The following is a 22,878-nucleotide window of genomic DNA, read 5'->3' as shown; positions in this document are numbered from 1 at the left end:
ACAAACTTGTAGGGTTGGCCGTCATTGTAAATGAGAATTTGTTCTTAACTGACTTGCCTAGTTGAATAAAATTAAAATTAAACCTAGATGACCAGCCTTTATACAATACAGTAATGGACATTTACATTAAGTTGTTTGTAAGGATGAGTAAATTAATACTGCACAAAGTGGTTTTCCCTATTTTTATTTATTTACCTTTAACTAGGCAAGTCCGTTAAGAACAAATTCTTATTTTCAATGACGGCCTAGGAACAGTGGGTAAACTGCCTTATTTAGGTGCAGAACGACAGATTTTTACCTGGTCAGCTTGGGGATTCGATCTTGAAACTTTTTGGTGACTGGCCCAATGTTCTAACTACTAGGCTACCTGCCACCCCAGGTTGGTTAGCCTAGTGGTTATTTGTTTTATCAAGAAAAACAATCAATTTGCTGTGGCTGTTTTTTTTTATTTTTAGTCTTTACCCATAACTTTTTTTCTGGATCCATCACAGAAAGGGACAGGGTAACAACTCATACAATTCCAACTACTCAATCCTGCAAGATACTGTTCTTAATTATGCAACCACTTCTTTTGCCGAAGTGGAAATGCTGATATTTTTTGTGTTGCCTTCCTCTACAGACATTTATCGTCCTCTAATACTAGTAAAGGCCAAGTGCACTACTTTTCTGAAAACATTTCTAAAACATTTTATTCAGATTTTACAGGGGATGCTTCAGCACCCTCAGCACCAGTGGTGGGCCGTCAGGGCCAGCAAGGCCTTCTCTGCTGGCCTAAACATCATCAGAATATAATTAAAAAATATATATTTTCCCACAAATATGTATTAAATTATTCCCCAGAGTAAGAGTTACACTCTTCATTTCATAGCATTCCTCTTGGTTGCACTGCTTCCAGCCCCAGGTTGAGATTTGGAGGGCTGGTCTTTATGTTAGATATTTTATCCAATCATATTCAGCCATCATGTGTTGCTAGGGGGTCTAAAATCTGCCCTCAGGCCTTCAGAATCAACAGTGCGGGCGCTTGTAGCTTAAAGTGAATGGAAATTAAAATTTAGTGTCAACCAATCAGCTTTAGAGTTGGCTATTGTACGCCTGCTGGCTGGCTCCAGTGTTACACAGGAGCCAGCTAGCAGGCGTAGTGCCTGCACGTCTTTTGATTGGATTACCAACTAGGAAACTAGGAAACTGAAATTGATCAACGAATTAATTTGCGTACTACTAAACTGTTTTTTCAACCCACAATGGCGGAAGGAGAAGATCTCGATTTGGTCGAGGATATAATTATAACGCCATTCTCAAGACAAACTTTTCAAGAAAAGTTAGACATTGTCAGGAGAGGTAGACGCCGACGCTACAAAGCCGATGCTACAAAGACAGGCTCCGAGAAGCACTGCAAACTGTACTGCTGGGAATGCCTATTTGCAAGTGATCGATTTGGTGTTTGGAGCCACACTGGCTTTGCAAACCTGAGTTGTCTAACCAAGGCAGCAACGAGACACCAAAGTACGGCTGGGCACTTACAAACAATGGTGCTTTTGAAAACTTTTGGGGACACCCGAGTGGATCTACAGCTCAACGAACAAGCACGCAGGGCAACGAAGCTGCACAATGAAAAGGTATTGTACTCTTCCCCTGCAATTCTCAGAATAGAAATGTCAATTTCAAGGTGACGCAACGCCTGGTTATACTGCGTTTCTGTCTAAATGTATAGTGTCTAGAGCCATGGCATCATAATGATGGTAATAAGAGGTGGATTAATTCAGGTGGGACTGTGTAGGACTTCACTGAAGGCCCAGGCCCCAGAACGCTACTGCTCAGCACCCATACTACCCCCGGCTATGAATATCAACCAAAGTGGCTATAGGGTTGAGTGCTTTTTGCCTGGGGTGTATTTATTATGTAAACCATTTACTGTTTAAAAACCAAATGAAACGGGGCGGAACCTACCTAAATTTGTCCAATAGAAACTCTCGTTTGCGTTTGGAGTAAGTTTCTGTTGCAAAACGCTTTGCAATAGAATCGGCATAATGATCACGCTCCCAAAACGACTTGCTCCTGACAAATGCTATGCCACTCCCACAGATGTTAGTTTCTTCTCTGCAATGATTATGGACCGGAGTACCTCCCAATGATTTCTGGAATGCAAACATTTTGACCTGATTGGTTTCAGAAACCAATGGGTTGGGCCAGAGCTAGAACACGCATGGGTAAATTGGCTTTTGGAAAATGTGTCATTGCTTTTTGATACGTCAATTGACTAGATGATCCAATTGCTGATGACTTTGTTTTGTACTACACCACTCATTTTTATGTCACCACAAACAGCTTAAACAATGGCAGTCCCAGACAAACTGAAGTCTTCCGCATACTTGAGTCGTAGGGCTGCTGACTAAAGAAATCTGCCTGACATTTCACTTATCACCATAGCAAGCTGGGTTTGCCATGTTAAATACACAATTATTCATGGTAAATGTATGCAAAAATGGCAGTTCAGCAAAGACCTAGGGTGTGCTCAATTACTGAAATACCTTTGTGCTCATGATGGGCAGGGTTACTCAGCTGCAATCTAAGGAAACTGACAGACATGGTTGATTTTGTTAGTTCTCTCACCAGGAGCACGGCCTTTGTGTACTGTGGCCTGTATGAAGCGCTAGTCTTTGGAGGCCAACTTCTCATGAAGGAAAGGCCTCAACTTCATCTACGTGGGCCACTGGTTTCTGTGGTCACTCAGCCTGGCCATCTTCAGGTGAGTTAAAGCACAGAACACCCACATTTGCCTCGGACTTTTGTATGAATTGAAGATGCACAACAGGGGTCGGCAACATGCTGCTGGTGGCCCAAAACCATTCCACAATAAAAAAAGAAAAATGTAACTGTAAAGCCTGTCAAATCGCCAGGAATTCAGCTAAAAATGTGTTTCACTTCGGAAATATGTTTCTAAGTATTCACATAGAAAGAGTTTTGTCTCAATGTAGGATTTAAAAATAAATAAAAATATACCATTTCTTTTTGGGCTAAGTTGGGTTCAATTTGCAGTGGTCTGTTTGCATACAGTAATCATCTCTGGGGCCTTAATTTTATAATTTTTTAAAGAGAAAGTTAGGTTTACGCTCTAGCACAGGTGGTACATGTCAGCAGTCTGTAATTCTCCATTCAGAGTAATGTGACCGGTACACTGATGTCAGAGGTTAAGCCGGATTGCGGAGGGCTGCCTATTCTCATGAGCCATCCCCTCTGTGTGTTAAACTCATATAACTTTCTGGCTAATGGGATGGTGACCAATATGGGTCAGAGTTCCCAAAACAAAACCTTCCAAAATGTGATGTCTCATCACTGTCTCAAAACGATCTACGCTTGTGTGCAAGGCTGTGATGCAATGCTAATGTAACTTGGATTATATTATTTTGCCACTTGCCCTCTGGTCCAATGCTTAACTCTTTCTCAATTGCAGTATTGTTGGAGCAATTCGAACAGGATGGCACATGCTGTATGTCCTCTCCACCAGTGGTTTCAGATCGTCTATATGTGACTAGAGCTTCTACAGTGGACCAGTGAGTTCTGGGCTTATGCCTTTGTCCTGAGCAATGCCCCGGAACTGGGTAAGAACTGGGGTTGGAACTAGCAAGCACCTGTATGATCTTGACATTTTGTCCACTTGTACCATATCTAATTAATGTATGGCAAACCAAATAACTGGTCTCTTTTGCATAAACCATGCTTTGATATTGATTGAAGATGCTGTATGCAGTAAATGTTTGTCTGCGTGGCTGGGACCATGACTTTGCCAGTCCTGAAGTATGTCCTCTCCGTGGCCTCCACAGGTGATACAGTGTTCAACGTGTTCCCTAAGTTGCTCTTCCTGCTCTGGTACCACCACGTCACTGTGCTGCTCTACTCCTGGTACTCCTACAAGGACCAGGTGGCTGGAGGCGGCTGGTTCATGACCATGAACTACTCTGTTCACGCACTCCTGTACAGCTACTACGCAGTGCGGGCTACCGGGTGCCACGCCCCTTTGCCGTGGTCATCACCACCTTCCAGATCACCCAGATGGCCCTGGGGCTGACGGTCAGTTAGCTGGTCTTCCGCTGGATGCAGGACGGGGACTGCCACTCCCACCTGAACAACATTGAGTTCCCTTGTGTACCTCAGCTACCTGGTCCTCTTCTCCTCCTTCTACCAGACTTACCTGAAAGACAAAGGTGGCAAACACTGGCGAGAGCTCCGAGGGCGACTAAGCTGCATTGCCCTGATAGGGCCATTTTAAGCTTTTTGCAATGATGGCAATGTCTGTCCATTCTCTATACACCTTATGCCATTAGTTTACCAGCAGTGAACTGTTTGCTTTCTTTTTCTGAGCCTGTCACAGCCACACTACATGGTCTGAAGTGTTTACAGAAATTAAGATTGTGCCTCATCACATCCTACAGTCCATGGTGCATTACACGTTATTTGCTCTTTGTATCAGAAGTTTCAATCTATGCATTCCAACAGGCATATACACTGCTCCAAAAATAAAGGGAACACTAAAATAACACATCCTAGATCTGAATGAATGAAATATTCTTATTAAATACTTTTTTCTTTACATAGTTGAATGTGCTGACAACAAAATCACACAAATTATCAATGGAAATCAAATTTATCAACCCATGGAGTTCTGGATTTGGAGTCACACTCAAAATTAAAGTGGAAAACCACACTACAGGCTGTTCCAACTTTGATGTAATGTCCTTAAAACAAGTCAAAATGAGGCTCAGTAGTGTGTGTGTGGCCTCCACGTGCCTGTATGACCTCCCTACAACGACTGGGCATGCTCCTGATGAGGTGGCGGATGCTAGGTTGTTGCCCTCCTATGGCCTCCTCCACGTCTCCTGATGTACTGGCCTGTCTCCTGGTAGCGCCTCCATGCTCTGGACACTACGCTGACAGACACAGCAAACCTTCTTGCCACAGCTCGCATTGATGTGCCATCCTGGATGAGCTGCACTACCTGAGCCACTTGTGTGGGATGTAGACTCCGTCTCATGCTATCACTAGACTGAAAGCACCGCCAGCATTCAAAAGTGACCTAAACATCAGCCAGGAAGCATAGGAACTGAGAAGTGGTCTGTGGTCACCACCTGCAGAACCACTCCTTTATTGGGGGTGTCTTGCTAATTACTTATAATTTCCACCTGTTGTCTATTCCATTTGCACAACAGCATGTGAAATTTAGTGTCAATCAATGTTGCTTCCTAAGTGGACAGTTTGATTACACAGAAGTGTGATTGATTTGGAGTTACATTGTGTTGTTTAGGTGTTCCCTTTATTTTTTTGAGCAGTGTATATGTAATGGCACCTCCTGCGAGGTTCTGTTCAAACTGGTGCGACTGGTTTTCATTTTAGTTCCATGGTGCTTTTCTCAACTTGTCAATGGACCAAATAAGCGGGTGTAAGCTGGTAGGCCCAACTCCAATATTTGGAATTTCTAATGAATTACCTTGGATTAGCCTACACCAGCATCTCACTGAGTGTTTCTTTGGTGTGGGCCTTTGGTTTTTCTGAACTTGTTCCCACAATTCACCCTGTGAGATACATGATTTGAACTGAGGTATAGTTGTGCTCTGACTCAAGGGAATCCCCCTGAGAGCAGCTATTTGTGGTGCTCATAATATGTTTTTATTAATTTGATCATATGATTGCAGCTGAAATAGTGCCAGAAAAGTGAAACTGGTCTCACTCAACAATTGCTTTTGTTTTTTTTGCACCAGAGATGATGCAGGTTAAAAAAACATATATTTTTTAATGGTACTCAGGATCTGAGAACATGTTTCACTTTGTCACTTTCTGATGAGAATGCTGTGTATTGAATGGAATTCCTAACTACAGTCTGTTCTGTTGTGAATGTCAGGTATTGTCTCCCTCTACCTCCATAAAAGACAAATGTGGTGCTTTAAGTAGCCGGACACTGACTTGGTATCTATCGTGAAATGGCTAACTTTATTTGTCTTGCTCTTAATTTAGTTCTGTATGTAACTTAATTTACAAATTCAAGGGGTTGTGCATAAATATATTTACAGGTTAGTCCCTTTTAAAAGCCTAACTGAAGATGTAAAAAAAAAAAAGTCAAATGTGCAGAAATGTATTCGGTTAAGATGTGCCAAATGATGCTGAGCCACCCTGTGTCAAGATGATGGTCCAGTTTCTCATCTGTAGGTCTTGCCAATGTTGCGCAAATGGACTCCAGCCTATGAATTCTACTGTGGTCCTGATCTGAAGTGTCATGACATGTACTAAATGTTGTAATGTTTGCAATCTTGTAGTGGATTATAAAGCTCTTATTTTGGAATCTCTTTATTTGATTATTTGTTATAACCCTGGTAAACAAGCAAGTAGTTGCCAATGGCAGTAGGAGCAGTCCGTGGAAGACTTACCATTTAGGTAGAAGAGGCAACTTCCTCACATCAAAGGGCCTCCTGAGCTGGGCATGAGTTGAGGCCACATTAACTTTTCTGGGGGCTGTGTTAATCAAGCCATACTATTGACTATTCAATTTGAGACACATTTTTAAATGAATCACCCACGGACTGGTTCATATTTAAGACCATTCCACCCTGACTAGAGTTGCCGTACAGCCCATGCATTGTTTCATGTGATATGATTGCAAATGCTACTTTAATTAACTGTAAAGCTGCAGCAAAAATGCTGTGAGGCGCTTTAAGAAGAGCCGGGTTGTAAAAAGAGAATTTTTAATTTCCTGAGAACGCAAGTCCGGTGCCACTGATAAGACTGCCATCGTTGAGGCAGAGCACCTGACTACGAGCCCAGAGACAGGCCCATCGAGCACTCCAATCTCTAGCATTAGCCTAGCCAGCACTTCAAACCGTAACATTACAGCCTCTGCTGCTTTCGGTGGCACATCAGTACTAACTCTGGACGGCTCTGACTTAGAATACGTGGAAGACTACATATACCTAGGTGTCTGGCTAGACTGTAAACTCTCCTTCCAGACTCACATTAAGCATCTCCAATCAAAAATTAAATCTAGAATCGGCTTCCTATTTCGCAAAAAAACTTCCTTCATTCATGCTGCCAAACATTCCCTCATAAAACTGACCATCCTACCGACCCTTGACTTCGGCGATGTCATCTATAAAATAGCCTCCAACGCTCTACTCAGCAAACTGGATGTAGTCTATCACAGTGCCATCTGTTTTGTCACCAAAGCCCCATATACTACCCACCACTGCGACCTGTACGCTCTCGTTGCCAAACCCACTGGCTACAGGTTATCTACAAGTCTCTGCTAGGTAAAGCCCCGCCCTATCTCAGCTCCCTGGTCACCATTGCAGCACACGCTCCAGCAGGTATATCTCACAGGTCACCCCCAAAGCCAATTCCTCATTTGGTCGCCTTTCCTTCCAGTTCTCTGCCGCCACTGACTGGAACGAACTGCAAATATCACTGAAGCTGGAGATTCCCATCTCCCTCACCAGCTTTAAGAACCATCTGTCAGAGCAGCTCACAGATCACTGCACCTGTTCATAGCCCATCTGTATACAGCCCATCTATCTACCTCATCCCCAAACTGTATTTATTTTGCTCCTTTTGCACCACAGTATCTCCACTTGCACATCCATCTTTTGCACATCTACCATTCCAGTGTTTAATTGCCATATTGTAATTACTTCGCCACCATGGCCTATTTGTCTTAACTCCCTTATTTGACCTTATTTGCACTCACTATATATAGACTTTGTTTTCTTTTTTTCTACTGTATTATTGACTGTATGTTTTGTTCATTCCATGTGTAACTCTGTGTAGTTTTATGTGTCGAACTGCTATGCTTTATCTTCGCCAGGTCGCAGTTGCAAATGAGAACTTGTTCTCAACTAGCTTACATGGTTAAATAAAGGTGAAATAAATCAAATAAAATAACGTTACCCGCTAGCAGCAGCGCAGTGGTCGCTGATGTCGTGCGAGAGCTCGGAGAGGAAGATGCAAATTCGGATGCAGAGCCTGATTCAGACTTTGCTCTTCCAGAGTCACAAAGATATCAGCACGTTACCTAATATAGAATGTGTGTTTAAAGTGATGATGCAGCATTGTAGGAAGCGCTGTCTGACAGGTGTGATCTTGTCAAGGGGCCAAATCAGATATTTTATTCCCTAAAAGTGGGGACCCAGTCCCTCCAATTGTGACAAATAAGAACAAGTTATGAACATATCACACGGACATGGTTTCTGTATTCAAGAAGCGCTGATATCACTTTTGGAGAAAACTGGCACTGCTCAAATAAGGTTTTCGTTACTGGAATCATTTCGGAACTAATTTGAAAGCACATGAGCGTTGTACTGAGCATTTAACAAACATGGACAGTTGGCGCCACCTTGCGGAAAGATTGAAAACAGGCACAACCATTGATGCAATCAACTGGATTGGCGGCGAGGTGGATCGCATCCTGACCAAGCCCCTGGGAAGAAGTGCTGGCTTGGTTGCTCCGGTTGTTGCCTACTTCAAAATGTACTAGAGGGTGGGGTTTAAGTCCTTATTTCATCTCCTGGAGTTATTTTCACCTATCGGCTCTTATTTACGTGTGTGTAGATAGATGGATAACTCAGTTCAGTCAAGGTAGAGGGAGAGATGGAGGACTTCCAGCTAGATGGGGAGGTGCTCACATGCATTTCCATCCATCATGACCTCGGTCCATTATCCAGTGAAATGATGCATCAATTCATAACTGGGCTGGACAGTAAGTACACAGTTTCCAATGTATTTATTTTTCTCTCTCTCAAACGGTTGACACCGAGGGACAGCAATCCTCACTAATGATGGTGTGGCATGTAGCCTCGTGGTTAGTGTTGGGCCAGTAACCGAAAGGTTGCTAGATCGAATACCCGAGCTGACAAGGTCAACATCTGTCGTTCTGCCAAAGACAATGCACTGTTCCTAGGCCGTCATTGTAAATAAGAATGAGTTCTTAACTGACTTGTCTAGTTAAAAATGTAAAAAGTATCTACGTTACAATTCCCACTAAGTGGGTTAACCTTATTGGCGCAATGCATAGGGTGTTTGCCTTTGACGCCAGTGACCCAGATTTTCGTACCCGTCCCTCCATTATTATTATTTTAGGACAAAACGTCTACTAAAATCGTGGAAAAACAAGGACTTCATTATTGGCTAGTAAGGATAATAATTGTGGTATATTTGGAAACGTTTTGATAAACAAGCAGGTATGAGTATAGACCTACGATAAATGTTTTGTCAGACTTGTAGTGGTGAAGAACTGTTTACAGAGATGTAATTTCGTAATTACATGTTTCTTTATGCGTGTTCAGGCGATGCGTCGCAACATTCAATGGGCGAACTCTGTCGGTTCATGTAATGTTTTCTAATCTTTGTTGTACAACTAAATGGTAAAATTCGCTGCGTTTCAAACAGTCAGCAATAATCTAATGAAATCAGACCTTGTGAAATTATTCCTAGGCTAAATATAAGTCTTCCACAACCATAAGGCCAACTAATGATATTATTTTATCAAAATAGTTCAATCTGCTTTTGTGCAATCATTGATCTGGTTATCAAGTCGGTCTATGAAATTGCCCTTTGTTACAGATTTTATTCAGAACCATGCATAATGCACATTCACTAATAAATGACTTCTTGTAGGAGGCATTATAGAAAATGAACACAGGTTTCGTAAACAATCTCTCAAACACAAGCCCACATGCTGGTGAGTATTTCAAGTTTAGCCAACTTGGATCTATTTGTTAGCGAACAAGGCAGAACAGTTTCATTGTTATGAACACCCTTCTGTCTGTCTCCAACTATTTGAACAGCGTGCTAGCCTGTCCACTTTGTTCAGATGTTGAAATCAAGTGGCCTACCTTATTTCTCAGAATGAGAACTAGTTGCCAATTCCCTATATCATTGTGTTTTATGCTTATTGCACATTTGTAAAACACAGACTAGATAACTAGTAGAACAGTCTTTGGCTAAAATGCTACTAGCGGTACATGGTAGTACCCCAATGCTGCACACAAACAAACTGAGCATTCTTTCACTAGCACACTGTTTTTTTTTTTTTACCTACAGTGCATTCATAAAGTATTCAGACCTCCTGACCTTTTCCACATTGGAACCACCAAGACTCTACCGAAAGCTGTCCGCCCGGCCAAACTGAGCAATCAGAGGAGAAGGGCATTGGTCAGGGAGGTGACCTAGAACCCTTATGGTCAATCTGACAGAGATCCTCTGTGGAGATGGTTGTCCTTCTGGAAGGTTCTCCCATCTCTGCAGCATACCACCAATCAGGCCTGATTGGTAGTGGCCAGACAGAAGCCACTCCTTAGTAAAAGGCACGACAGCCCGTTTGGAGTTTTCCAAAAGGCACCTAAATACTCTCAGACCATGAGAAACACGATTCTCTGGTCTGATGAAACCAAGATTGAACTCTGGAGGAAACCTGGCACCATCCCTACGGTGACACTCGTCAGGATCGAGGGAATGATGAACGACGCAAAGTACAGAGAGATCCTTGATGAAAACTTGCTCCAGAGTGCTCGAGACCTCAGACTGGGGCAAAGGTTCACCTTCCAACAGGACAACAACCCTAAGAACACAACTAAGACAACCCAGGAGTGGCTTTGGGCCAAGTCTCTGAATGTCCTTGAGTGGTCCAGCCAGAGCCCGGACTTGAACCTGGTCGAACATCTCTGGAGAGACCTGAAAATAGTTGTGCAGCGACACTCCCCATCCAACCTGACAGAGCTTGAGAGGATCTGCAGAGAAGAATGGAAGAAACTCCCCAAGTACAGGTGTGCCAGGCCTGTAGCGTCATACCCAAGAAGACTCGAGGCTGTAATCGCATCAACAAAGTATGTTTAAAAAATAATGGAGGTTGGAATAATACTGTGAAAATGCCCTTTTAGTGTAAGAGCTGCAGAGCGATGCAAAGACCTTTCAGGGGGCACTTTCATAATTCATATCTCAAAATACCAAAACGCCTCTAGCGAAAATATAAGCATTTTTTAGCATATACAGTATAGGCCTATTTATTTATAGTCTGACAACTCACAATAAATTCTCCCACTGCTTAGTAGTTCGCTTCATACATTGAGAGCAATAGTAATGGCATCTTTTTGTAGGCACTATCTCCGCCATGGTTCGTTGGACAAAGCCTATGGGAAAATTGAGTTTTTGTAGGGTTTTTGGATAGACGCCAAACATAAGGTCTGTGGTAAACACAGGATATCTTATGTTTTGTTCTATGAGAATCTTCATCAGCTAACATCACTTTGTGAATTTTGAAGCATTTATGTAATTTATATAGGCACAAAGCACATAATTCATAAATATCATGTTAACTGGTATCTCATAGAACAAAACGTAAGATCTGAGCCTGTGTTATCAGACCTTATTTTCAGCGTTTATCCCAAAACTCTTCTTTCTCCATTAACTTTCCCCATAGGGATGGCTGAACAAACCACAGGTAACTAATTTCCAGGTTTAAGGACTACAAGCTCATGAGCTCTGTTGGCATCTTTATTTGTAGTCAACTTTGTTCTGAGGTCACAGAGACGGATAAACCGTTTAGCAGAGATCTTCTGTGTAGAATGTGATGCAGGAGGGCAAAAAATAAATATTCTAACGATGCACTCATTTACTTTGCTTATGGGGGGGTATCTACAATCTATAAATGTAATTGTATGAATAATTTCTAATCACCTTTATATAAAAAATAAATTATATATACTTTCTTCCCCCCACTACCATCCCTACCCTAATTGGAGTAAACTAATGGATGAGCTTCAATGAGAGCTTCAAGTTCCTTGTTGTCCACATCACCAACGAACGATCATGGTTCAAACACACCAAGACAGTCGTGAAGTGGGCACAACAATGCCTATTCCTCATCAGGAGACTGAAAAGATTTGGCATGGGTCCTCAGATCCTCGAAAAGCTCTACAGCTGCACCATCAAGGTGGTAAATTAATGAATAGACCAATAAGAGTTCCAAACCTCTGCCAATAACAGTTTGTTTTCCCCTCCCACTCAGACCACTCCCAGCAAAATTGTTTTTAGCCAAGAAGCAATTTTGTTGACCATTTTAATTGAAAACAATCACATGAAGGTACTTAATGGTTACCCAGAAATTATGAGATACAAACAGCTGCATTGGACCTTTCATTTTGAGCCTACTCCAAATACGGTAGATTGAATGCTATGTTAAACAACGGCAGTAATGGTTGCTTTGGTTGTCAACTGCCTTGAGGCTATTTTAATCCAGATTGTTGAAATACAGGGATCTACACCCAAGCATACGTCGCCAGTGACTTGCGAAGTTGATTAATTGACAAACAGATTGAACTTAACTAGTTAGCGATTTTAGGCACTGAAAAAATAGCCTATGTAAATAAATCTTAAGCTGCGACACTAACAGCTTGTTGATGAAGTTGTGGACATGTTCTCAGAAACCAGTCCTGAGCGAAGCCAGCTGCAACGGACTCAATACTGTCTGCAGTGCACCGACTAGTTTTTTCATTCACATTTTTTTTTTTTACTTGAATTGCTGGACCTAACACCTACGCTAGATGTACAGTAACTTTCAGGGTATGATAAAACAAACACACCCACATCGCACCCCCAAGGCTCAAATCTGTTTTTTCATAATGAGCAGCAGAAAAAACAAGCGGCGAGTTCAGCTCAGTTGCTCTTGAAATTGTATCAAATTACAGAAATATATTTAACCATAAAATTCAGATTTTTTTTAAATATTTTTAATCAAGACATACATTAACATTCATTGGCAAAAATGGACATTGTACAAAGTTTGCATCACATTGCGTAGAAATATTTTACAAATATATGGTCTCATATCAAGTCATGTCAGAACGCCAAAACTTCTGCAAGCTATCACCTGAGTAAGGCACTCAAGGCAGTGCTGGCACACACATGTCTTCGCTCCACAATGTTCTGTATGGCACACGTTAAGGAGCTTTCTGACCCATTTCCTTCCAGCTTTTCCACAGCAGTAGGTTCTTGCTCTTGACCTGGGTTACAAGGCAACGGGGAAGCCTCAGCCCATTGAACTGGCCCACTCCATCATCATGGCCCATGGCTAACAACATGGTCACACACCCTGTCAGGAAGACATGTGGACATATACCCGTGATAGAATGTTCTATAGTCAGAGATCAAGGTTAAAACTATAACATTGACAGAAGTAGGGTTTACAGGAGAGAGGAGACAGTCTCAATTACCTGGGTGATAAGATTCCAGGTGCTTCCCCATCAGACTGTTGGTGATGTTGGCAACAGCAACCCCAGCGTGGAGACCTGCATGGTACGCCATCTTAGGCTCGTTAACATTAGCACAGTCCCCAACAGCGTACACATTGTCATAGCCCTCCACCTGCAGGTGCACATTCACTTTCAGGGACCCATTCTCTGCTAGGCATCCATCTGAAATATAAACAGAGAAACTTAGTAAATGCATGTAGATCGTGTTTAGACTACTGTACTAACATGCTGACCACACTGCTCGCGTCGTGTGCGTAGCCAGGCACTAAAATAGAGATCTCTTCTATTTGTGACGCACTGCAAATCCCGCCTCTCCCATCTCCAAAATTGTTTTTTTATGAGCATATACCCACATGGGTGATTGAAAGATGAACCGAGGTCCACACTCCAGTCGGTAGTGGTAATGTAGCTTAAAGTTGGTTGCCAACAGTCATATCAAGTCAAAAGAAGAAGTCTGGAGGAGAAATTACAATATATACATTTTTTTACCCTTTTATCTGTGGATTAATTGTCAGAGTAGAGTACCTTGTGCATTTCAGGTAAAATAACAACCCAATGTTTATATCCCAGGACAAATTATCTAGCAACAGCAAGCTAGCTAGCTAGCTAAATTGCCATACATTTATATGGTGTGGGGACAAAAATTAACATGCGTGCGATGGCGCATGCGGTCTGGTCACCTTCCTAATATTGAGTTCTGTAAAGTTGGTTGGATTTCCTTTGGGTATTGGACCATTCTTGATATACTCAGTTTGTGTAAAAAAAAAAAAAAAAAAAAGCAGCATTGCTGTTCTTGACAAACAGTTGTACCTGGCACCTACTACCATACCCTGTTGAAAGGCATTTAAATCTGGTCTTGCTCAATCACCCTCTGAATGGCACACACATCCATGTCTAAATTGTCTCAAGGCTTAAATCCTTCTTTAACCTGTCTCCTCCCCTTCATCTACACTGAAGTGGATTTAATAAGTCATCAATAAGGGACTTTTGCTTTCACCTGGTCAGTCGATGTCATGGAAAGAGCAGATGTGGAATTTAATATGCAAGTTAATCATATGAGGTTTCTCTAACCAGTCATCTTTCACAGGAATTAGGTTATTAATTTAAACTTTTTATATATCCAGCAAAACTGTTTAACAGATTTTGAACTCTCCTGTAGTAGTTTTATCAACAGCGCTTTGAGCAGTACTTCTTGAATTTCTGGGCTGCCTTGGACTCAGATGGCATAATCCCTCCACCTAGTGGACAAGACAGACAACTCACTCAGGGTGGAGCTATAGGCATCAGAGTTAATCTTCATGCCTGTGCAGCAGATGACGAGGTCTGCAGTGATCTCTGTATCCTTGTCTGTCAAGATAACCGTGTTCTTGTTGGTCACATTGAGCTCCAGTACAGACAGGTTAGAAACTTTCTGCCCTAGAGTCAGATGGAAAGGTGAGGCCACAGTGTAAAAGATAATTACATAACAGCAAGTGAATTGCACTGAGATAATAATTATACTAAGTGTTTAGCATGAAACAGATGATCAAAGAAAGGTTCTCTAGGCATTTACTGTTTGTGCCAGTCACAACAGATATCCTAATTCCACATCCAACAATGAGGGGTTGAGGCAATCACCCTCTGCACACACATGAGCTCTCTTGGACATTCTCTGTCTGCTGAACATGCCATAATCAAAACTGCATTTTCACTGACTGGTGATGCTGTGTCACCCAGACTAACATTTCCTCAGCCAGACATAACCTTTTACCCAGTAGCAGCTCCACCCCTTTCTCCAGCAGAACCTCCTTAGCCTGTTGCCTGACACTGGGCAGCAGCTCTGGGTCGGCTAGGCCAACATGGGAATGGATCAGGATCACCTGGAAACATGGGGGTGTTTGAGAATGGAGGGCAAGCTCCATTAGTTGTGCTCCAACCACAAGTCTCTTAAGAGGTATGAATAACAAAGGGATGTAGGATATTATTACCTTCTTGTCTGGATATTCTGTTTTGATCTCTGCAGCCATCTCTACACCAGTGGATCCACCACCTACCACAAGAACTGAACCTGCAGCCTGGACCTGACCAACAGCAGGGAGAAAACAAACCTGTCATTTACTAATATTTTCATAACACATGAACGTGGGTACAACAATTGTCAAATGCATTTCAAAATACACTGAACAAAAATATAAATGCAACATGTAAAGGGTTGGTCCGATGTTTCATGAGCTGAAAAAGATTCCTGAAATCACACAAAATGCTTATTTCCCTCATTTTGTGCACAAATTTGTTTACATCCCCGTTAGTGAGCATTTCTCCTTTGCCAAGATAAACCATCCATCTGACAGGTGTGGCATATCAAGAAGCTGATTAAACAGGTGCACCTTGTGCAGTTGTCACAGATGTTTCAAAGTTGAGGGAGCATGCAATTGGCATGTCCACTAGAGCCATTGCCAGAGAATTGAATGTTAATTTCTCTACCATAAACCACCAACTAGGGCTGTACGATATTGCCTAAGTTTCCTTTTTTTCTACTTATTGGAGATTCACAATATACAGTACCAGTTTTCTACATTGTAGGCTCAATCTGACATGACACTGCCACCAGCAATTCTGTGAGTGATTTCCACAGGAATGTCAGTGTTCTGCCATGGCCAGCGAAGAGCCCGGATCTCCATCCCATTGAGCACATCTGGGACCTGTTGGATCGGAGGGTGAGGGCTAGGGCCATTTCCCCCCCCAGAAATGTCCAGGAACTTGCAGGTGCCTTGGTGGAAGAGTGGGGTAACATCTCACAGCAAGAACTGGAAAATCTGGTGCAGTCCATGAGGAAATGCACTGCAGTACTTAATGCAGATACTGTCTGTTATTTTTGATTTTGACCCCCCCTTTGCTCAGGGACACATTCCATTTATGTTAGTCATGTTTATGGAACTTGTTCAGTTTGTGTCAGTTGTTGAATCTTGTTATGTTCATACAAATATTTTACACATGTTAAGTTTGCTGAAAATAACCGCAGTTGACAGCGAGAGGACGTTTATAATTGAGTTTATAATTGTGTTCATACTTATTTATAAAACACAGACTAGGCAGCTAGTATAAGAGTATTTGGCTCAAATGCCGCTAGTGGTACCCCAATGCCACATGCGACAAACTGAGTGTTAATTTTCCAGAATCAATGTTCATTGATACTCTCGTTTTAGTAGTGTCTGCTCTGCTCACAATTTGAGTAGTAGAGATATAAAAAGGGTATTGTTAGAAAAGTGAACTTCTCTACTACTGAAGCAATAAGGCACAAGGGGGTGTGGTATATGGCCAATAAACTACAGGTAAGGGCTGTTCTTATGCACAACGCAACGCTGACTGCCTGGACAGCCCTTAGCTATGGCATATTGTCCATATATCCCAAACCCCAGAGGTACCTTATGGCCATTATAAACTGGCTACCAACTTAATTAGAGCAGTAAAAATAAATGTTTTGTCATACCCGTGGTACATGGTCTGATATACCATGGCTATCAGCCAATTAGCATTCAGGGCTCGAACCACCAAGTATTTAAATTAAATAATGTCTCAATGTGTTTGTCCATATGACAGATTATGTTGGACCAAACCTTAAACAGCAAGTTGAAACCTCTGTAAGTGAGGAAGATGTGATCTCTCAACTTTGTTGGCGTAAGAGGTAGGGGCTTGGTATGTGTAAACTATAGAGAAAGAGGCGAAGCGAGAGGTTTCAGTCGCTAAAATCTGTCCAAATTAAGTCCAATGGATTTCTATGGGCTTATTTTGGACCTAAGCTTGTTGCCTGCCTTCACGCCTTTGGGACGACGCCCCCCATTGTTAGGGTGGAGACGTGCATCTCTTTATTAGAGGTAGCCTAGTGGTTAGAGCATTGGACTAGTAACTGAAAGGTTGCTAGATCAAATCCCAGAGATGACAAGGTAGAAAACTGTTGTTCTGCCCCTGAACAAGGCAGTTAACCCACTATTCCTAGGCCGTCATTGTAAATAAGAATGTTCTTAACTGACGTGCCTAACTAAATAAAGGTAAAATAAATATACAAGTCTCTGGTGTAAATGTGGAGGTGCACAACACAGAAGAGCGAAAGAGACATGAGAATAAGCAGACGTAAACGCTCATAAAAACAAAAATAAATAGCCTAGATTCGTGCAATACAGGCATTTGGAATATCGAGCAAAAACATGAATTCAACTTATTTTGATGTCGCCCAGCCCTACCTCTGTCATTTTAGACAATTTGCCAGTACATCCAACTGGCGTCACAACCACACACGAAGTGTAACCACACCAGCCCAGGACCTCCACATCCGGCTTCTTCACCTGCAGGGTTGTCCGAGACCAGCCACCCGGACAGCTGATGAAACTGTGGGTTTGCACAATGAAGAATTTCTGCACAAACTGTCAAACAGTCTCGTTGCTCATCCACCGCCATGACCTCATGTTTCAGCATGATAATGTAAGGATCTGTACACAATTCCTGGAAGCTGAAAATTACCCAGTTCTTTCATGGCCTGCATACTCAGACATGTCACCCATTGAGCATGTTTGGATGTTTTTCCTGATCCACACCTCTACCTTTTTTTTGTAAGGTACCTGTGACCAACAGATCTGTATTCCCAGTCATGTGAAATCCATAGATTAGGGCCTGATGAATTCATTTACGTTGACTGATTTCCTCATATGTGAACTAGAACTCTAAAATAGTTTAAAATGTTGCATTTTGCATTTATATTTTGTTCAGTGCAGATCAAACATGAACATTAAGTCTGCACCAACAAACCAGCCCTGGGAATGCACTTCCATGTAAATGTACCTCCTTCACAATGTCCTCATACTTCTGGATGGCTGTCTGATAGGAGGCCACCATGTTGTACTTCCCCGGGAAAGGGCCGTCTGTGCCAGTGCACAGTATAAGGTGTGAGTAATGAACTTCCTGTGGTGTAAGACATCAATGACACAGTCAAATTACAGGAACAAACTGTCACATCTCCAGCCTGTCAGAAGCGGTCTGATTTGGACAGCACACTGCATATGCCCAAGTATGGAGAGTACACCAAGAACACAAAGCAGAGTTAATATTCAGCAGCTAGAGCTGAACTGACAAGAGAAAGCGACATTACATAATAAACCCCAGCATGCCCACAGTCTACTGTACCTTTCCTCCATCCAACGCTACAATCTGTGACACTGGGTCCACCCATACGACTCGCCCCTGAAGGAAATTCTCTCCAAACGTCTTCAAATATGGGATGAAGGTCTGCTGGGCAAAGCCTGTGAGAGAGTAACTAGAAATGTCAAAGGTTCTTTAAGTGGGAATTGTTAGATCAGTGTTTTTCCAGTGACGTTACAATTTCCAATGGGTCAAAGGTTCTCACCACTCTGAACAGAGGCACGGAGGGCAGCCACATTGTGATGAAAGGCGTCACGGAGATCAATGAGGGTGAATGGTATCCCCCTGGATTTGAGCTGCTGTGCGGCGGCGGTGCCACCGAAACCCCCGCCAACCACCACAACATGAACATTGTCTACAGATACCTGGCTGCCCATTGTCTGTAGGCTATGACGATAGGGGTGAAATGGTAATGAAAACTTTAAAACATTTCTGGTATGAAAGAAATGTAAGATCAAGAAATACTCCCTACAAGAGTCAACGTACTCTCAGAAATAACAAATTACACACGAAAACATTCAGAACACCTTCATACTATTGAGTTGCACCCCTCATACACAATCCAATACTCAAAGGCTTAAAAATCTATTTAACCTGTCTCCTCCCCTTCATCTACACTGATTGAAGTGGATTTAACAAGTGACATCAATAAGGGATCATAGCTTTCACCTGGATTCATCTTGTCAGTCAGTGTCATGGACCGAGCAGGTGTTCTTAATGTTTTGTACATTCAGCAAATATGGAGTGAAAATATTGAAAATAAAATGTTGGCCTACACTGATAGGACTGACAACAAAAAACCTTTATAAATAAAATGCAAATCGTAACACATTTATTTGGATAAATCCATAACAATGAGCTATTGATGGCCGACTTTACCTGGCATAGAAAATTAGTTCTCGTCAGGACACTCGTTCAGAGGCGCTAGCCTAACACAAGCACTCCGTTTCGTTAGACCTGTTTTCTATTGATAGTTCTTTGTGTAATGTAATATATAAATATAACAATTATGCTAATGTATGATTTCGATACATGCCCGTCTCATCCCTAAAGATTCATTACTATGGGACAGATGGAGATCGAATTTGAATATTGAAACAAGGTTGCAAATGTCGGAGACAAGGTTTATACAAATCTCTGCCGTTAAACAAAATGTTAGTCTAAAATAAATGTGAGATAATGTCTAGATGCTTTTTAATTGTGGCAAACAAATTCACTGTCTGGGCTAATGAGACAGTGGATTGCGCAGTCAGATGGAACAGAGTAATTAGGCATTTTAAACGTCATATTTAGCTGGTGGTAATTTGTGCAATAGACACCGGATGGCATGCAGTTTAAACCAATCAGCATTAGACCCACCCGTTATATACAAGACAACAATGACTTTGCAGTTTACACAGGAACATTTAATGACAGTCTTCATCCGCTACATTTACATCAGAATATTGTAACATTTTACACCTTGACATATTGTAGCGAGTCAGTGACAGACTTAGCCAAAACAGTTAAATTGCTTAACGTTACCTTTAACAGGCTATGACACACAATTCGTTCGCAATTCAAGAACACGCTCTGTACCTAATACCCTGTGCCTCGGAACCGTGGCAATATATATTTAGAATGAAATATTGATAACTCCCGGAGAAAAATAATTACAAAAATGTCCACTCCGAAATGATTAACTAATGCCGTTATTCAGCGACTCTCTGTCAAATCTAGTTGACATGAGCTACCCTAGTTTTTACTTCTATCAAATACAATATCGGCACCACTCAAACGCAACTTTAATTTACATATTGAAACTATAATTACACGTATAAAATTAACTTACCAAAATGTAGGCTTACAACCGCTTCGTCGTCCTTACTTTCCAGCGTGGTTTCCCGTCTTCTCTCAGTGTTGCCAACGCCTCAGTAAGGAAAGTAGCTATTGGCTGTCCTAAAAGTCGCTACATGACGTCGTCGCCTAATTTGCATAATTGGCCATGTGCATGTAATTGTGATGAATGCTGTAGGAGAGAGGAATAACATCGTGGGAGAGACAAAAAGTGAGTTAAAAACACCTTAAAAATATTTAGAACGACAAATGAACTGTCTTCTGTCATTCCTGTTTTTTTTTATGTCACAATTCCAACCCTCCACCGAGACACACTGGTGGAGTTACTTAGTTTATTATTTTATTTTATTCTTAATTTGGTTTGGTTTTTAACCTTATGGTCCACTTAGGAGCCTACAACAAGTAACAGTAAAACATAACATTTAAATCTACATTAACAATCTAAATGGACCAAAAAGAGACATTTAGAAAAAATTACGGTAATTAGTCTGGCCCTAATTCAGGTTAATTGTTTTTTTTTTCCCCAGACCCCCCTCTACACACACACACACACAGGCTGTGCTGGCTCACAAATAGAGTGGGTCATCGTCATTTTGGTCAAGGGTTTCTATGGCAGGTTCAGCAAGGGAGCTGACTTAAATGAGTAAGCAGTTGATGTGCCAAAAAAGCTGCAACACATTATCAGGCAGCTGGTGCTCATAACAAGCCTCACCAGACAGCTTCAGTCCATATCGATGTACAGGATGGAGTTAAGGGTCTGCAAGGACATCCAATTTCTAAGTTTGCTTTTTACCACACTCATCTGGCTGAATACTCTCTCGACTTCAGCATTCGAGTGTGGCAAGGACAACACAGACGCCATGGCAAGTTATTGAAACGGGTTGATATCAGCTGCATCCTTGAACTTCCAGATCTCACTCCAGAAGCCCAGTGTGTTTTTTTGGATCATTCCATTTACGAAGATGGATGGCACGCCAATCTTGTCTATCTCTGCAGGCGAGTAGCCAAGGAGCTTGGCTATGTTTTCTATTTCTCCAGGGCTCTTATTGTGCTTTAGAGTTTCCTCCACACTGAAAACTGTCATGTACTGTAATGCTTCGATGTTGTCCGGCAGTCTCACCCTCAACTCATTAGTAAGGGAGATGGTGAAGGAAGGCTACACACCGCTTTCGGACATTGTTTTATTCCTCGGGCGGTCGGTGGAGCTCAGCTGCCTTTGACTCAAAAAGGTAACCAATGTACGGTTTGGGACTGATGTATCCATCTATTGGCCCTTTGAGTACATCAACATTTGCCAGTGGATTCAGCACCCTGCTGCTCACAGACATGATCAGGCTAACCAAGCTGTCAAGTTGCTTAAGAGGATCTACTTGCTCTCCCTCAAAAGCCTTGTTGACCAACTCTACCTCACCCAGCACGGACTTCAAAAAAGTCAGATACAATATGTTTTGAGGATCACTGTACATGGAGTATACAACCTCAGCCATGTAGCAGTGTTCACTGGACGTGGTGACTGCGAAATGCAGCCTAAGCTCCTCGTTAAATATAGCGACAAAGTCACTAAATTGGCAACACTGCTCCATATAGCCGTCTACAGTTGTTTTTCTCTCACTGGGGATAGCCTGGGCAGCCGCTAGTGGGCTTTATAGAACCACTGGGATGTTAACAATCACTTTTACATGCGCACACTTCCGAATAGTAGCTCATATCCCGCTTAAGGTCCTATTCGGGAGAAATTGTTTACAAGCACCTTTGATATCCCGCTCACGTGTATCTCTGCACCATGAATAAACAGAATATTCCTCATTTAAATTCATATGGGTTAAATGGAATAGTAATTGAAATATGGACACTGACTGTAGGCCTATAACGCTCTAACATATTAACTCCTGCAGAATTATACATTTCTTGCAGTAAAATTACACAACAAATGATAATTTTGTCTTGGGAACAAGAGTAGAGAAATATTATTGACTTATTTCAGCATCTCTTGAGAAAATGCAAATGCTTGTGTAATGTGTTATCTTTTCAAGCGGACATAATTTCAACCACATAAAATATGCACCCATGACGAACTGAAGTCTTATCAGAAACGTGTTTCATGTTTTCTCGCTTTTCATCTACTTGAAACTGATTACATTTTACACACAACTAATCTTTCCACTGTTTTGGAGTTATTGCGTTTTCTCCCTGGTCCCTAAAAGACAAATTTAGCATGTGTTAAATAGATTACTTATGCATAAATTCTGTCCATGTAAGACATTATTCTGGTGAGATAGTTTATTTAGTCTTCTGGGACAACAAGTTATGACAGAAGAGAAGCTGCATGTATCAAACTATAGCTGACAAACAAATGCCCTACTAAATGTCGGAAATAATAAGCAGAAGGTTGTCTAAATTATGGGTGAAAGTAGCCCGGCTATATGGTCCACTACAGAGTATCAGCAACATAAACTATGATAGAATTATAGTGCATCGAACTGATCAGGAAGCCTACTTTTTATGTGATTTGTATGACAGTCAGATGACATCACACAACACCCTTGATATGCGAAACAGCTTGCAAAGACCAGAAAAACAACAGTTA

At 41.8% G+C, this 22,878-nt stretch overlaps 1 protein-coding gene and 1 pseudogene across 2 annotated transcripts; one reads left to right on the top strand and one right to left on the bottom strand.

Annotated features, from left to right (window-relative positions):
- Positions 1-2,333: 2,333 nt before the first annotated feature.
- Positions 2,334-4,267, top strand: LOC135510115 (very long chain fatty acid elongase 6-like; annotated as a pseudogene).
- Positions 4,268-12,745: 8,478 nt separating this feature from the next.
- On the bottom strand, positions 12,746-20,368 carry aifm2 (apoptosis inducing factor mitochondria associated 2). 2 transcript variants are annotated; one of them, XM_064932258.1, is made up of 9 exons: positions 20,287-20,368; positions 18,661-18,842; positions 18,441-18,556; positions 18,099-18,218; positions 15,251-15,343; positions 15,034-15,142; positions 14,547-14,699; positions 13,245-13,445; positions 12,746-13,123 (listed from the first exon to the last, which is right to left on the bottom strand). In XM_064932258.1, the coding sequence occupies exons 2-9, from the start codon at positions 18,830-18,832 to the stop codon at positions 12,972-12,974; spliced, it is 1,116 nt and encodes a 371-aa protein (XP_064788330.1). In that variant the 5' UTR covers positions 18,833-18,842; positions 20,287-20,368; the 3' UTR covers positions 12,746-12,971. The 2 variants fall into 2 exon arrangements, with proteins under 2 accessions (XP_064788330.1, XP_064788331.1); XM_064932259.1 differs by lacking the exon at positions 14,547-14,699.
- Between the last annotated feature and the right edge of the window lie 2,510 nt (positions 20,369-22,878).

The sequence above is a fragment of the Oncorhynchus masou genome, chromosome 23 (assembly GCF_036934945.1).
Source record: "Oncorhynchus masou masou isolate Uvic2021 chromosome 23, UVic_Omas_1.1, whole genome shotgun sequence".
NCBI classification, from domain to species: domain Eukaryota; kingdom Metazoa; phylum Chordata; class Actinopteri; order Salmoniformes; family Salmonidae; genus Oncorhynchus; species Oncorhynchus masou.
This window is presented reverse-complemented; position numbering and strand designations above follow the sequence as displayed.

Excerpts from the sequence above, each read along its gene's own strand:
- aifm2 (XM_064932258.1), bottom strand. The coding sequence starts at position 18,832 with ATGGGCAGCCAGGTATCTGTAGACAATGTTCATGTTGTGGTGGTTGGC. Across the intron at positions 15,344-18,098 it reads ATGAGGACATTGTGAAGGAG|GTCCAGGCTGCAGGTTCAGT; the intron begins GTACATTTACAT and ends GCTGTTGGTCAG. Across the intron at positions 15,143-15,250 it reads CAGAATATCCAGACAAGAAG|GTGATCCTGATCCATTCCCA; the intron begins GTAATAATATCC and ends CCATGTTTCCAG.